Here is a 17,707-nt window from a genome sequence, read left to right as displayed (position 1 = left end):
GGTGAGCTACTGACTACTTGATGAGTCAGCCTTGTGGTACACTTTAGTAGTGTGCAGGGAGGGAGGGATGCCTTAGCAAGATATTCATTGCAGTACTGGAGAGCCTTTGTGTGTATGTAGCCTGTAAGAAATTTTACGATGTAACGGCATGTAGTGACACCATGATGTCTTGCCATTTCCCCTGTGAAGAAGACCATTTGCAAGCATCCTGGTTATCATCAGAAAGTACATAGGCAGAAGTTTCCCCTAAGCCCTTATTGCAGAACAGGAGAGATTGCTACTAGCCACTTAATTCTAACTCCTCTCAACTGACCCTACCAGCAATCAAGCCTATTCTTGAACTTGAGTAGATGACACCAAAGATGGATGCCCTGCCTCTATGTTGTTGGGCTGGTTAACTCTACAAAACTGTTGAATCCTTGTTTTCATGTTTTCATACTTACAGCATGAGTACTTCTTTTCTGTGGTAACTTAATCTGCAACCTGTTCCAGTCAAGCAGTTAGCATATGCTAGACCATCCCAAAAGCTAGATATTCAAAAGAGTTACTCTTATAAGTGGAAATGTTCTGATGCCTGAGCATTGCATTTTCACACGGATTCTAATATCATCTTTTCTTCTTCAAATAGGACCAGCAAAGAAATGATGAGTTAGCAAGAATTATGAAGGAATTCAAAGAAGAAGAGAAGCCTACACTGCATACAAGTAAAGGAGATGACCTACTAGCCATGATGGATGGACTTTAGTTGATATAATTAAAGGCTATAAAGAAGATGACTTTGTCACATATGTGAACTGATCATGACTGTTAACAAACTGACTTGCTGCTAATGTTGCATAACATGAATTCCATACTTCCTCATATTTTTTGTACTTTGTTTTGTAACTTATAAATGTTTGATTCAGCCATGAAGAACAACTATATCAGAATTAATTTTTGTGCCACAGTATAAAGACTGGTATTTTGAATAATTTTATTTTGTGATGAATTATAACCCTTTAAACAGAGTGTTGTGCCAGAAATGTATAGCAGAAATGTTGCCTGGGGTTAAAATATACTATATTTTAGTCTGGGTATTGTTTTTTCTCTCTGCTCATTTGGAAGTTGTATTTTTTTTGCAGCATTCATGGGGAATCATTATCTTAAACCGCATCACTAAATACGGAGACGTCATTTTTAACTACTTTGTGGAGGTTGTTTATGCAGTATATTTTAAAGTAAGCAGCTGAAGGAGATTCAGTGAGGCAAGACAGGTTTCCTTAAAAGAGTAACAGTGGTGATATACATGTTTGCAGAACAACGTGATCATTTATGCAAGTTCTGAAGTACAGTTTGTACACCAAGAATGCAGTACTGTGTAATCCAATAACAATATCTACAAAGTGCAGAATTTGGAAGCAATAGTAATGCACATTAAATCACATAACTACATAATTAGTTTATAGAATGAGTTATGTATTCCTTTAGAAAGGAAAAAGCTAAGAAAGTTTAATGTAATAATATGGCAGTAAAACAAAGGTCTGTATTAGAACTAGCTGACTACTTACCAGCACGCATTAAAGCTCTTAACAGAAGTTAGTAGAATGGTAGTATGAATGGATGAGAGAGACAGGAGTTTGTTCTTTGCTGAAGGGCATAGTAGTTTGTTTCAGCTGGATTTTCAGAAAAAAGTTCTTGGAATTTCAGTTTATGTAACGGTCAGAAAATGGTGTTTGGGCCATAGGTCTCAACCTCTTAAGAGGCCACTGTGAAGACAGACCCTAGCAATGTGTTACAAACACTCAGAATGTGGAACATCCTTTTTTCGCACTGCGTGAAAACATACCATTTCCATGGGGCCTGGTTGAAGTAGACTTTCTGCCAAAAGTATGATGTTAGCAAATACTGTACATTTGTTAAGATTCAGTAAGACACACGTCAGTAAATAGTTAGTAGAAGCCATTGATAAAATGCAATATGCTCAGTAGAAAATCATTACACAACAATGTTCAAGTTCTCTTAAGTACCTGCTTTTCCAACCCCTCCATATCTTCTCCCAACCCAAAAAAGTTAACTCATCCAATAAGGGACATCAGAGCAGAAACATTTAAAATATTGCTACCATTACCTTGAGATACTGACAGAATAAGCGAATATGAATTAGTATACACTTTCTAAAATAAAAAGCAGTTTATATTTATTTATTAAATGTAATGCACCACTTTTCTCCAAAAATGACCAGCCTAGCTCTCAAGGAATCAGGGACAAATCCAGAAATAATCAGGGGACACTTATTACCTTGAGACACTGACAGAAGAGAATGTGAACAGAGAATTGCTCTTATAAACTTAGCAAGTTGCTTAAATAACTGAATTTGTTAACATGCATTTTCCTGAAGAATATGAAATCTATGTCAGACTTATAATAGTCAGTGATTTGCCAGAAAACCACACATTTTATGAGCAACAAATCAAAAGGGAAGAATCTGGACATTCTGCAAAAATCTGTAACGCCATTCCTGTCTGAGACAATGTTAAATCAGTCCTATACTCTGCACATTCAGCCACTTACCTCTTCCCAGTAAGGGAACAAAGCATCTGCAGCTCCAAGTTCATCAGTCCACATCCCCCAAATGCAATCAGGGAGAAGAACAAATAAATCATCCAAGGTAGAAGTATAGTTCCCAGCAACAGCAGCACCACCATGACCATCCCGATTCTCGAATCAAGTAAAACAAATTGCAGCCCTTTGCCCTCAGGTTAGTGGCCCAGTGTACAGCCATCATCGTACCTGATGAAATGCACTTCCACACCAACTCTCGTTCAGCTGGTGCCTACCTGTCTAGTCTCTGTACCCCAGTCCTCTTACCCACGATCATAAATGAACTGCATGAATGTTCAAATAGTTCAGTAGCTACAAGATAGTGTGCAATCAGAAGAAAACAGACGTAACTCTCAATGTGTTCTTTTTGCGCCCTGCAATATCCTTTTCTGAAAGTATTGCAGCGGCACGAAAATTAGTAGTGGCATGCGATTGGCCACATTTTGTGCCTCCTGATTGGCTCACTTTGCATCAGGAACAGATGCTTGATTGGCTTGTATATTGCAGTGCCGATTGGCTTTAATTGCGGTATACAAGCCAGTCAAAAACTGTAAAGCAGAGCCACCACTGTTCAACGTGGAACTGCGGAACAGTGGGTTAAATCATTCCCAAATCCAGAGCATTCCGCACAATCTGGAGCACTTGGCTACCCAGGGTTGGGCATAAGCTAAGTCTTAAAAGGCCACAGCAGAGGAGTTGACATTTTAGCTTGCTCCTGAAGGAACAGAGAAATGGTGTTTTATATGTACGCATTAGGCTAGTTGCCCTATTAGGCTATTTCAAACCTAGCCAGTTTACCCTAAAATGAGAATCATACCCTGTACCTTTTGTCTGTGACGTAAACATCTTAACCATTATGTCAATCCCCATTTACTTACCAGGTTACAAAAATGCAGACTTAGTAGTGGACATTGATGGAAGCATCAGTTTCATCAATATGTAAAGCACTACAAGCCATGAAACTGGGAGGGGCAAATGGATAAACACTGCAGCACAGATTACAAAAAATTGAACTAATCAGAGTATAAGGAGAAGCAAATGGTTTACAGTATAGATTACAGCTTCTGTTTCAACTTCCATCTTTCTTCAGATACTCTAAGCACCTTGTAAAGTACACCTGGAGTATGATGAGATTTAAAACAAATGAAATGTAGAATGTACAATGTGACCAAATACAGATTATTGTTTAAGGCAAGTACCGAGTAAAATTTCAAAGAACAGTAACACTAAAATAAATTAATCAACAGTAAACACCTAAACAGTTACAGGGAGTGGCAAAACACAATGCAGGGCAGACTGTTCAGTAGAGATCTGAAGCATTAATTGGTGAAAGTGCAGTGATCTATAAAATTGAGGCAACCTGAAATGGGTAGAATGAGTGAAGAAAAGAGGATATAATATAGAAGGAATCTGAAGAAATATTTTGTCATGACAGAAGTTTAGAAAATCTTATGTCTTTAGGGAGTAGCAAGGACAGGTAGAGATCAGTACAGTGAAAAGTGTAATTGTGTTGGCATGCATTTATACAAAATACTTAAAAGAATTGTAGCGAGATACAAGAAAGAGCAGAGTCTGTTATGTATTTTTTTTACAAACATGCCTCATTTTGTGGTGAAGTGTGGTCTTGAAAAGTGGCAAAGGGTGTCCATGTATAAGACACCAACACTTGATTTGTCCATAGTGAGTATAACAGACCACATGATAACAGTGGTCTTTTGATCTACCTAATATTCCAGACTTGTAAATAAACAAAATGGTGGCAGATTAGGTCAAACAAATGAACATATTTTATTTATTTATTTATTTGGGGGGGTAGTTAAAGAACAAGATAGTTTGCAAGGTAAAGAACTTTAAATTACTTTGGCAGAAGTTTGCTTTTCTCTGTCATAAGATATGGCTTAGACCATATCCTCTGTTGGTGTACTATTTATATTCATTTTCCATTTGAGTTCTAGTTACAGTCTGTGTGCAACAAATATGGCGAATTGCTGGTCTGTGGTGTTTTCACCTTCATGTGATGTGTTGTAAATTAGCTTTGTTGGGTACATTTGGCTACTACAAAATTATAAACAGTCCACCAATAAACTACTTGCTGGATATCAATTACAACTGTGGTCTTTTGTTTTATCATTATTCAAATTTCAAAAAAGTAGCTTATTAACTGAGCAAAATGTTTAACTTTCAGTAAAACTCATACTTAGTAGTTGTAACTGAGAGAATATTCTGTTGCCATGTGGATTGCCTCCTTTGCTTATACAAATGACAGCTGAACAGATTTTTGTGTAGGCTAGATTCAGGTATGTTAGTGCATAGCAAATACTGTAGGGTGTGAGCTTCTGCAAGTTGTTGTGTAGTGTAAAGTCAAGATTGGTGTAGTAAATAAGACTTGGAATAGAAGCAGAAACTGGATAGTAAGGATAGGAAGGTTCAATATCTTAATGAACATAAAAAGAAACATAGATAGGGGTAGTAGAGTTAATATTTTTTAGAACAGAAAGTAATACGATATTAGATGTGATCACATTTAATAAAACTAGGTTGCCTGTTACACTTTTGAAGACTGTAACTACTTTCCTCAGAATGCTGAATTATTTGCAGCAAATGTGAGGCAATAAATGTTAATTTTGAGGTTGCAGTATCTCATTGCGTTCTCCCTATTCTAAGGTGCACTGACCTTGGAGTTAATGTATGTAGTCAGCAGGTGTGTAGAAAAGCTTTGCTGTTTTACAGATGCAATCAAAGTTTATTTTTCATATACTTGGGGGCCAATGTTGTGGTCCTTTTTATGTGATAGGGAGCTGCAAAACTGTGCAGTGGTGTGTGTGAAGATAAATTATGTAGTTGTAGCAGTTAATGTTGCCTGTAGCCTAACTTACATTTCTGTAGAGGCATACAAAGTGTCATAGAATTGTACTTTTATTTGATCAAGTTCAGCACAGATTACTACTGGAAGATTTAAACCTACCCATAACAAACTGAAATATAGCTGACTGTTCCAACCACAGACAAAACTGATGACAGGATATCAACATGTTCAGAGCCTAGTGCAAATTAATAGTTACAACAAAGGATGACAACTGTACATTATTTGAATATAATTTCTCTTTCTAAAATACTGTTTCTACTTTGCTTTCAAATAGTGTTCATTTCTTATTCACATTTCTGTCACTCTACCCTTTACTACTGAAGAATTAAAGTGCAATATTGCTGATCCTGTTCTTTCAAACAATAACATCAAAACTGATCTAAAGAGTGCTGAAGAAAGTCAGAGAGGGAATGGAAGGCACAAATGAGGCACCTTATACAAAGAAGTTTGCAACTGCATAAAATCCAGGGGAGAGAAAAGAGTAGTTTGATGAAGATACCATCCCCACCTGACTGACTACCATTATAAGAAGAATAAACCATAAATCATGGGTAAACACAATAAAGGATTCTTTAAATGTATAATTGTCCATGCTGGTGTGAACGACCTGAGACGTACCTCCCTGGACTACATGAAAAGAGACATAGAGGAGCTCTCTGATTATGTAGTCCAGGCAGGTATGACCCTAACCCTGAGCAGTATCCTTCCTTCACCAAGAATGATGCCACAATATAGAGACAAGATGATCAGCTTTAACAATTGGCTTAATGTCTGGTGTCATTCAAAGGGGATCCAGTGTCTGTCTGCCTGGGATGACATGCTTGACAAGCCACGCTGCTTCGCAAGGGACGGCTTGCACCTGTCACCCCTGGGATTCCGGATATTGGCTAAGGCTCTTGCCACCCCCATAGTGCCTTTTTAGGCAAGGCTCAAATTCTAAACCTACCACCCTAGAAAACAAAAATGGGAAGTAATGCTGCTCAATGCCAGAAGTCTAAATCTCAAAATGCACGCACTCGAGGCCCTTCTCAGTATGGAGAACATCGATGTCTGTGCTGTAACTGAAACCTGGTTCAAGGATCCTGAGAGCACCCGGCACTATTAGGTTTTACCTCATATCATGCATTCCGGCCCCAAAACCCGGACCACACCACAAAAGGGGTGTATCCATATTCATAAAGGATACTCACACCTCCAGGTTGGTGGCAACGCATGCAGCTTCGGAAACCATCCAGGTGCAACTAACCATAGGCAAAACTGCTCTACAAATTGTAGCATGCTACAGGCCACCCTCTCAAACTCAGGAACACCACACAGCCTTCCTGAAGACACTGGAGGGTATAAATGTATCTCCAAACACCATCATATTGGGTGACTTCAACTACCCGAATATAGACTGGGAACATTACTCAAGCCCTAACTTTCTAGCCCAACGGTTCCTGGAGTTCATAAATTCAAATGCCATGGAACAGCTAGTCACTGTTCCCACGAGAGGAGAAAATATACTAGATCTCAAAATGCTCCACACCGGAAGTATATCCCTCATTGGTGAGATCTGATCATAAACTAATCTCACTGGAAATCCACATCCCGCCCCACCCCAAACAAAAAGACCACAGTGAAGAACTTCTCTAAAGCAAACTTCACACTACTCAAGACTGGTGTGGTATCCTTCAAGGCCCCTGAGACAGTGGAAACCACAACCCAAGCTGTGGAAGCCCTTACAAATGCCTTCTATGAACACCTCCAGGACTGCATGGATCAGGCAATCCCAAATAAAACCAAGACTCTTTCCACAAAGGGCAAGCGTCCAGTCTGGTGGACCCCAGCCATTAACAAACTTTACAATAAGAGGAGAAAGCTATTACATGATAGAACAAAATCCATAAAAGGGAAGTCACCCCTAATCATTATTAGTAAAAAATTACGAGCACTCATAAAATCAACTAAGGCCAATTTTGAGAGAAAAATTGCCATGGATTCAAAGGACAATCATAAGGCCTTTTTCAGCTATGTTAGGAACCTGGGTGGAAACTCCCAGATATGCTCAGAATTAGTCCAAAATGATACAAAATCACTGAACCCACAGACCTTGCCAACATACTGGCAGACAGGTGCAGTGCAAACTCCACCTACCACTCGCCCACTAAAGGAGAGATAACTATCCCAGCAGAGTGTAGCCTCCCAGACATCTCAAATGTGCAGGTGAAAGCTGCTCTCTCTAAAGCTAAAAACACAGCATCAATGGGACCGGATGGTGTCCCCGGCTGTGTGCTACACGAGTTAAATGAGGAATTAAACCCGCACATAAGGCAGCTGTTTAATCTCAGCCTTACCACAGGATACGTGCCCAAGGAGTGGCGTACGGCAACTGTGGTCCCACTCCACAAAGGTGGTGCCTCTACGGACCCTGGTAATTACCGCCCCATAAGCTTAACAAGTCTAGTCTGCAAAGCTATGGAGAGGATCATAATGGAGCTCATAAACAAAGATATAGGGGACTTGCAGACATTGGACCCGACCCAGTTTGGCTTCGTCAAGGGAAGATCATGCCTTTTGAACTTGGTCGACTTCTTCGAAACAGTCACCAAGGCCATTGATGAGGGAAAGGCAGTCCATACAGCCTACCTTGACCTTGCAAAGGCTTTCGACACAATACCCCACTTGGGTATTGTAAAAAAAACTTACCAGCTTAAATGTAAACCCATATGTCACAAGATGGGTTGCAAACTGGCTTAAGGACAGAACCCACAGGGTTAGAGTTGCTGGCGCTATGTCAGACTCCAAGCCGGTCACAAGTGGTGTCCCACAGGGCTCAGTCCTTGGCCCCCTATTGTTCGGCATCTACTTCTCAGAAGTACAGGCCAACATGGGAGGTCTTTGGCTGACAAAGTTTGCAGACGACTGCAAACTGGGCGCCATAGTGGAAAGTGCATTGGACACGGATATCCTTCAGAAGGGACTCACGGAAACAGATAGCTGGTGCCAGAGCCATGGCCTGAAGTTAAACGCCAAAAAATGTATAGTCATACCCTTCGGGAAAAACAAGGTAACCCCAAGCTACCATATAGGTGGCAATCGGATCAGGGACCTGGGGACCCAGGTTGACAGTGGCCTTTCTTTTGACACTCACGTTGCTAAAGTGGTTAGAAAGACCTTCTACATTGCCCACCTGATCATGAAGGGATTCACATCCAGATCTAGTGAGGTCATTGTTCCCCTGTACTCTTCACTCATCAGACCAATGATCGAGTACAATGCCCCATTCGGGATGTATCTCGCCCGACATCTGCAGCAATTGGAGAGACCCCAAAAGTTTCTCACCAAAAGGATAAAGGGACTCCAAAATCTGTCATATGCTGCCAGATTGAAGAAACTCCAGCTCTATTCAGTCGCATACCGTCTGCTCAGAGGTGACATGTGCCTGACATACAAGGCCATGTCCAACCCGGAATTAATGGACATGCTCCACCTCAAAAAATCCAAATCCACCAAAACCACTAGAGCAAGCGACTTAAACCTTAGCACGGATATAAATAGGATGTGCTGGAGGGATAGATTTATCACTCAGAGACTCCCTATGCTGTGGAATAGAGTCCCGGTCCATGTGAGGCAGAGCACCTCGCTGGCTCTGTTCAAGAGAAATCTTGACCTGTGGATGGTAGATCGTAGGTTTACCCCGGGAATCATCTCTGTGTCACTGCTGGACAGAGGCACAACAAACTAATGGGCTAGGCTTATAAATGCCTTGGGGCAGATAGCCTAGTATAAACCTATGAACCTATGAACCTATAAAGAATGTGAAATGTTCTTATGTAAATACATCATGTCATAGGAAAGAGGAAAGAGCATAATTGTTCATAATATTCTGTCTCTACTTGAGGAAGAATTTGGATGCAAGTTCAACACCAAGTCCATCATTAATAATTTGCCACCCTTTTTACCCATTCTAAAATTGGGAGTCATAAACTTGAATGCTGATGTCATGCTACATTTTTATGTCCATGAAACTAGTAGCAGCTCTGTAGTATTTGAGACCTGAGTTAATTTGAGACCTAAGTTAATTATATTTGGAGCTTATGAGGCTTCTGTACAACATGTTTCATCAATCTTTTATAGTGTTCTGTGTTCATAAGTATTGAAAGCAGGTGCTTGTCTATCTATAAAAGTACGGGTAAGACACACTGGATGTTAAAAACGTTCGGCCTTATCAGCCTTCTCTCATATGTTGGCGAACAAATGGAAAGGTAGTTTTAATGCAACTAATGGAAGAGCCAAAGTTTTTTGAGGTCAGTAGTATATTTATTAGCATGCTTTCAGTGCCAGAAGGTCTATTATATTTTTCAACTAGATATTCTATAACAACATTATATCTACTTTAGACACTGACTTGCAGGCAGATATAATTCATATAGATTTCTTCAATGCATTCAGTGAAGCTGGTCAATATAAGTTGCTATTAAACATGACATATTTAGGGTTTTTGCTACAAATATTTTCTCAATATATAAAATGCTACCTCAGAATAATGAACAAGACAAGTGAATGGGATGCTGTAAGACAGGGCATCCCACAGGACTTTAATCTTGACTCACATTTGTTTTATCTATGCATAAATGAGTTATCTACAAATAACACAGTTTACATCTAATGTGTGGTGATCATATTAAGCCGAATACTACTGTTGACATAGATATGAAGTACTTGCAGGAATATTTAAATGCTGTTAGATAAACTGGAGTCATGATAGCAGCCTGGACATAAATGCAAATAAAATTAAGCTTATGAGTTTTGAGGAAATATCCAATAACATCACTCAGTATCATCTGCTTGAGTTAGTGGCAGCTTAGGCAGATGTAGAAGTTCTTGTGGCACCTATCAAAAAGTGTAGAAGAAGTTCCTTGATGCCCTGGCCAAATTTCCCCTAGTAGTAGTAACAAAAAAAAAGGTAGGAAATCCAGGCCACACTGTTTGGAGTTCAAAAAAAAAAACACAGGTTTAGTAATTACTTAGGTTAAGCACTTTATTCCATAAACCATCTAGACTTAATCACAACCTTGGACTGTTGGCATTTCCTAGACCAATGGAGGAGCAATACAATTGAGGAAGAAGATTGGTTTGTTAATATAGACTTGGAGAGTCTATTTTCAGTTATTGCCCATCAGATTGTAATTGATTGCTTCCACATTATACTTATGCAGTTCAACCAACTCAATAAAGTGGATGTTAGGCTGATTACTGAAATGACTGAGGTGGTGTTATTTACTAACCTTTTTTTATTTTATTGCATGATAGGTTTGGTCTTATTATAAAATATGGAATTCAAGTCTTGAAGGGCAAAGTCAAATGTAAGCCAGATTTTGAATATTCTTTTATTGCACACTGTTCTTTGGATACCCCAATTATTAGAGAAAATAATTTATAAATATTGAGGTATTTTAATAAATATAGCATTGTCGCCTCACAGTAAGACATCCTGTTCGATTCTCAGTTAGAGCGCCTTCTGTGTGGAGACATGCATAAATGGGCATACCTTCGTTGAAGGTTGTGCACCAGGGCCGGCAACTCGGCACGTAAAAATCTACTTCCAATCATTAGCTGACCAGAGTTCCGCTGTGGCAACCCCTAACTGGGAAAAGCCGAAAGACACAACAACAACATTAATGTTTCTGGAATGCGGATCTTTCCTTGCCCACTTTTTTATGAGGAAGTCTAATTTAAAAAATATATTGGAGAAAAAAGTAGATTCCTCATGACATGGAGGGTTGGTTGAGATGAAAACATTTGGGCACTGTCAACAATGCCATTATATAAATAAAAGTGAGCAAGCACCAGTTTTTTAAGGTCATACAAAAATGGAGGAAAGGTGAGCGGTATTCATGTACTACTACAAGGATAGTTTACTTGACAGTATCTGATTCCCACCATTTCTTTTATATTGGAAAAACTGAAAATTCTCTACAAATGGGAATGTATCAGCATTAATATAATATTGGAAGACAAGATAATAAGAGTACACTTGCAAGACATACTTTAGTGTGTAATAATTGTCATTCTTGTTCTTTCTGTATATTAAAAACAACTGATATACTGAGGGATGGTAACTAGAAAAATGCTTTTGAAGTTAGGGAATTGTGGTGTCAGTTATGGACAAATGCCACTGAACCCCTTGGTTTAAATGACAGTGTTTCTTTGAAGTCTATTATAAGGGATTGTACTGCATATATTTAAGAATATGTTAATGTTGTCACATTACATTTTACTGTTAAGTAGTATTTTTATGACAGAATATGATTCATTGTTTGGGGTATTTTTTAGGTTAATTATTGTAATTCATTGCTGTAATTTGCTATTTGACACTTTTAATGGGCATTTCCATGAGTGACAAGATGTTATTAAAATTAATTTGATTGATTTTTATTCAGGTTCTGATGAAGTTCAGATGGCTTATGGATGAAAGTGATTAACCAGAGAGTTTATTAAACCTGTTTTCGGAACTCCAGCGTGGCCTATATTTACCATGTTTTGTTGGTTATTTCATATATTTTTATGTTAGTAGTTTGTGGCCCCACTTCCAGGAGGATAAATTTTAGTTTTCCCTAGTAGCAGTATCAATACCACCTTGGGTCTCCGCTGAAAAGAGGCTTGTAGCCTAGTGCTGCTAACATGGTCAACAAAAGATAAATAAAATAAATAAATATTAATAATCTATTCAGTAAAATGCTTGTGAATTTAATGACATGGGCATTACTGTGAATAATAAAATATTCTTTACACAGATTTGGCGAAAGTTGTAAACTGAACATAAAACATTAGATTTTCATCATTAGGATCACTGCTGCAGTAGCTTTAGCTATAGATATATTTTGCCAAGGATGTAACAGCTGGCCAACTTCCTAAGCTTCAGAGTACAGTCCGGATGCCCAACTCTTTAGTCAGCCACTGAAGAGTGCCCAACTTATGGGCTTTTGTGGATTGACGGATGGCTAATGCTGTTAAAGTACTAAGCAGATAAGTTCCCTTCAAAAAGAACCTTCCACAATACTTTTCTCAACAGAAATTGTACTTTTTTGTGAAATATTAATTTTAAAGCTAAGAAAAAGTATTTTTAACGATGATCTCTTGATGTTTAATTAGTTTAAATGGGAGTGACACTCTTTTCTTTTGTGGTAAAAATTTAAGACTAATTTTAAACTGCTTTTTCTCATGTAAATGTTGTGTTGTTTTACTTTTGAGGCCATGTTTAAAGTACTTTTTACTCCATTTCTACAAGGAAGAAGTTACTTTTCACTACTTACTTATTCTGCTGACTATTGCTGCCAGGCTTCAAGAGGACTCAGATGTCTTTTTCAGCGTAATCATGGAAAAACCTAATGGAACTGCTACAACCAATGCAGTAAATGCTTCACTCCAAAACTTGTATGTAAACAATCCAACAGCAAACAGTCAACCCATGGCTTAACATGCACTATTCAGTAGTGGAAATGCGATGTTTGAATTAATTGAGTTGGACTGGTGTCTTTGTAATGAGCTAAGTATAAAATAAGTGTTTTAGAACTGTTAAATAGGTCTGATGAAGCAACAAGGAGAGTTGTGAAAGCCTTACCATTTTTATTATTTTTATATGAAGTAAAGATATATGTTTTAACTTTTATTGTTTCCATTACTGAATAGTGTATGTTTAGCTGTCCATTTACTCCATTTGCTGTTGGATTGTTTACATACTAATGGTTCTTTAGTTCATCCTCTTTTCAGCCATAGACAAAAGAAACTTACCAAACAGCCTTTGCCACCATAGTAGGTTGCTAAAGTGCCTCAGCTTCAAATGGTTGATTCTGTTGTGGGCAAACATAGACCATTCCTATTTCCCTGTCTCCCACTGGAGTAGTCCCCACTGCCACCATGTACCTGGGGATTAGACATGTCCTCTGCTGCTGTTGAAGTGTCATTGATGGGAAAGAGAGAGCTACTCTTGTCAGTCTTGGAAGGAGGGCTAGAGAATGACACTACCTGTTCAGAAAGCTATGCCTATTTTCCTTACAAACGTGGGCCTGTTTTGTTTGAAATTCCAGTCAAAAAAAAATAAAAACTGTCACATCATCTCCTTTCTCAGTTACTCTGGACAGGAGTAATTTATTAGACTTGTCTCAGTGTTTAGTTCAATCTCTTCACTGTTCCAGTATGGCTGTTTCTGGTAAAAGAGATTCTTCATTTTCTTAAGAGGTTCAAGATTTTGAACCTCAACATGATTGCGAAAAGACCAAGGCTGATGCTAGCCTTTTGGGGGACCCAAACAAGTGTCAAGTTGGCGGGGGCCCTGGACACTTACAGTCTAAGTTTCTCACTTTTGCTGCCACCCTACATTTTAGTTCATGCTGCAAAGGTTTAGTAGTAGTATGAACAGACTGGGCTGTAGCTACAATGTTCAAATTATGATAAGCCTGTGTACCACATTATGTTGGCCCATATCACAGAGGGAAATTCACAGTTATGCATTTGGTTACAGTGGTGTTACATTACAACAACCCTATGTAAAGGGTCAGCATTGAGTGAAATGCTATCATAGGTGAAGGGCTCCATGGCAATTCCCACTGCCTACTGTAATGCCCATCCTGTACACATCCTGCAGTTCTGCAGATTACTCTTCCCTTTCTTTTCTCAAATATTCCCTTACTCTTCAGCTTTCTCTAGAAGCCATGGCTTTTTGCATTCTCTGAAGTGCATTTTGAGTTTACTTTTTAAACAACCTTTTCATCCACTGATGGCCTGATCATTTTCATAGCTGATAGCCTCAACAAAAATGATGACTAAGAAGATGCATTCAGTGCAACAGTTCAACTTTACTTTTCATTGCATCCTTTGACCAGACCCTAGATGGTTAAGACAGCACAATAATAACTGTGTAGGAAATAACTGAATTAAGCAGGGGGTCTGTAGGTCACCCAGAAGCCACAGAGTCATAGAAGATCTGAGATTAATTTTAGAACATTTTCTTAACCTTTAGATTGATTGGTGGCTTGAATGAAAATCACAAATAAGAAAATAAATTCAGTCTTATTCAATGAAGAAATAAGTCTTGAACAAAGCTTAATATTCAAAGCTGATGAAGTAGTAGCTCACAAGCTCACAATAACCTGGAAAGACAAATGTTTGAAAAGATACATGAATGCTGTCAGGGAATAAAAAATAAAAAAAGACAAGAAAAAGAAAAGAAAGATGGTCACCATCTATGCATCCCTTTGGTGTTTACACTGGGATGAAAGCAAAGGTACAAAAGGCCACAGTCATGTATTTCAAGTGACTTCTGTCATACATATACACAGCATGCCTTATTTTTAACCCTACCCCCAAAAGGCAGCCACCACTATAAGTTCCTGATATTTGATTGTAAGAAAAGTGAGAAATAATGATCACAGTAATGTATGTCCCTATGCACACTACAATGGCCTTCTTTGGGTATCTCTGCGGTCCATGAAAGAAGTAAAGAAATAATAACCGCACTATCCCAAGGCCCATCACAAGTTATAATGACCACCACTGCACACCTCAGATGTTATGAAGAAAGTTAAAGAATTAATGACCACACAATCTCAAGTTTCCCCCAAACTACAGCAACCTTCTCTGTACATCTTTGAGTAGGGCTGGTTTTAGAATCAATGGGGTAGAGAGCAGAGACCATCACTCAGTTCATGTCAAAATCCATTAATATAGCCTGGTGTATGGAAGCCAGAAGACAAGTCTTGATGTTTTGTGATGTATTTTATGTCTTTTGAAAAAATAATCTGTTAACTTCATTTGTACTGCTAACTAGAAGAGCTATGAATGTGCACAGCACTACTGTGTGTGTGTTCACATACAAAAATCAGTGATATTTTATACACGCAGACACATACACATACACTGACACCATCCCTGACAAACCAGGACCATCACAAGTTGCAAAAACACAGGAATGTTAGTTCATCTCTGACATGCCTTTAGGGTGCTGGAGGAAACCAAAGTACATGGGTAAAGCCTTAAAGAGAAATGGAGAGCTAGACTCCATGTAGAAATAGCTGCAACCAAGAATGCAAAGTACTGCGAAATGGCAATGAGCAGCTGCTTTCACAGAAATGTTTCTTCCAAACCACTGCAGATGGACACCAAACATGTGCAGGTACTTTGTTATATTAAGTGAAAGAAATTATCACCAACTTGCTAATCTTAAATTCACTGTAGTCCTGACATCCTTACAGATGATCACTGTATTGGATGTCGATTGACTTTAGTGTGAAAATACAATGTCATGGTGCTTTTCACCACAAATAATTGCATTTTGTGAGACAACAGTGCACTTTGGAATTGGTATGGAGTACTTGTGTGTGTGTGTGTGTGTGTATACACAAAAGAAGTTCTTTTTTATGTTTTTATAGTTTTTTCGCCAGTTTAGTATGTGATTTTTCTATAAGCTATGAGTCTAAAGAAGATTGTTGATGGCTTGTAGGTAAACCCTGCAACCCACCCTCAACCCCAACACACACAAGCATAATGGCAGTGCTGATTTTTTTTGCAATAGAAAGTGAAAGAAATGAAAGCCAGCTTGTTACCCTTACACTGCACCCACCAAGCACAAACACACACACAAGCCATAGCAATACCAGTTTTATGCTGGTTTCATCAAAGGACAATACTATGTGTGACTCTAATGCTGCCAAATCAGATTAATGACTGTTGTTTAGTAGTCATTGAACAGAGGAGCTAACTAATTTTTTTCACATCATTGCAGAGTAATGCATACCTGCCACTGTCCTTAATTTCACAGAATGTCCCTGATTTTCCCTCATATTTTTGCCCTGTCCCTCATAAAATGTTTGATTTATTGGTACATCATTCAGGATTGCAAACAGTCAGTAATGCCAGACATTAGATTTCATACTTATTGTTCAGAAAATGCATGCTGATGAAGAACGTGGTATTGTATTACCTTTATAACAGAATTGGAGTAATATTTAAAAATGTTTCTGATTTTGAACCTTTAGTCCTCCATTATTTTTGGCTTTGCCCAGAATTATTAAAAAAAGAAGTTGAGAGTTATAGTACCTAGTGTTTTGCTAGTATTTATAAAACTCCCTGAAAGAGAAAAGCATCACTGAAGATCAGGAGCATCTGCTTTTCTTAAAATAACAGATAACTGAGATCAGGTACTCTGAGCTGCTATTTAACACACCGCTTGCCAATGTTCATTCACTGATTACTGGCCTTATCCTACCAGGGTCATATTGCAACCTTTTTTGGGGGGGATAAAGCACGTAACCTGAGAAAGAATGATCTTTTGTGTTTTCTTCTCATTTTCCTCCAACCATTGTCAGCTGCATTTGTAGGGCCCCCATACAGTCAAAGATGAGGGGGCCTCCTGCAGCCATGGATATCATGGGTGCCTAAGGACAGCCACTTGTTAGTGGAGAGGATACCTACCAGCAAGATTTAACTAACCCAAAAGCATTATGTCCATGGTAATACATTTAATGAAATTATAAAGCTTGCTAATTGACAAAACACTGTCACTCCAACCAGAGATATCATTGAATTGTAAAAAAATATATAGTACAAATTCTTATGATTCTTCATCCTAAAAGCTGTTATTACCCACCTGATTTATTAGGTACACAAGATTGCTGGGATTCCACCTGTGTCCCTACTGGGCAATGGCATAGGGTGCTGACTTGCTGGAGCAGGGCTAAAGTCTTGGCTAGGCTTATAAAGGCCTCAGAGCCAATAGCCTAGTAACTTCCTATGAAGGATTCTGTTTCTCTGGAACTATTTCCAGAATGAATTAGTTGATGTTCAACAAACACACTGTCTTTCTGGAATATGGGTATTAGTGCCCTGCTACCTTCTTCTGGCAGTCTATCAAAGCTCAGAGCTCCTCCCACTGACTGTCTATGGGTGTGAAGGACGAATCACCTGGCAGTACAGAGACCACCTTTCAGTTTTCTAGTGCCATGGTAAAAAAAAAGACTCCCTTGGAAGACTGCTTTGGATTCCTTCAGCTGTTGAGCTCAGATAAGAACCCCTTTGGGGTTTTGTTTCCCCTCTCTTGTTTTTTTTTTTTTTTTTCTTCTCAGTGCTTGAATAGTGTATTTTGCAGTTTTGACTGTTATAACAGATTGGGAAACTGCATGTGTTTAGGGCCTGCAGTATAGGGGTTATACTGGTTATTATACGCTTCATTTGAAAGTCTTGATGGGAAAACTTCCTGATTTCACATTTTTCTTTAGGTTT

The 17,707-nt window shown here is 38.7% G+C and overlaps 1 protein-coding gene across 1 annotated transcript in view; it reads left to right on the top strand.

Annotated features, from left to right (window-relative positions):
- Positions 1-4,689, top strand: part of OSCP1 (organic solute carrier partner 1) — a 789,745-nt gene extending 785,056 nt beyond the window's left edge. The window contains exon 10 of the mRNA XM_044084814.1: positions 629-4,689. Coding sequence (XP_043940749.1) covers positions 629-745 — 117 coding nt within the window. The 3' untranslated portion in view covers positions 746-4,689. The remainder of the gene's footprint in view (positions 1-628) is intronic.
- Positions 4,690-17,707: the final 13,018 nt, after the last annotated feature.

Source organism: Protopterus annectens, chromosome 1.part1 (assembly GCF_019279795.1).
Source record: "Protopterus annectens isolate FY-2018-M chromosome 1.part1, PAN1.0, whole genome shotgun sequence".
NCBI lineage: Eukaryota > Metazoa > Chordata > Ceratodontiformes > Protopteridae > Protopterus > Protopterus annectens.
The sequence above is the reverse complement of the archived record's forward strand: the minus strand, read 5'-3'. Positions and strand labels throughout refer to the sequence as shown.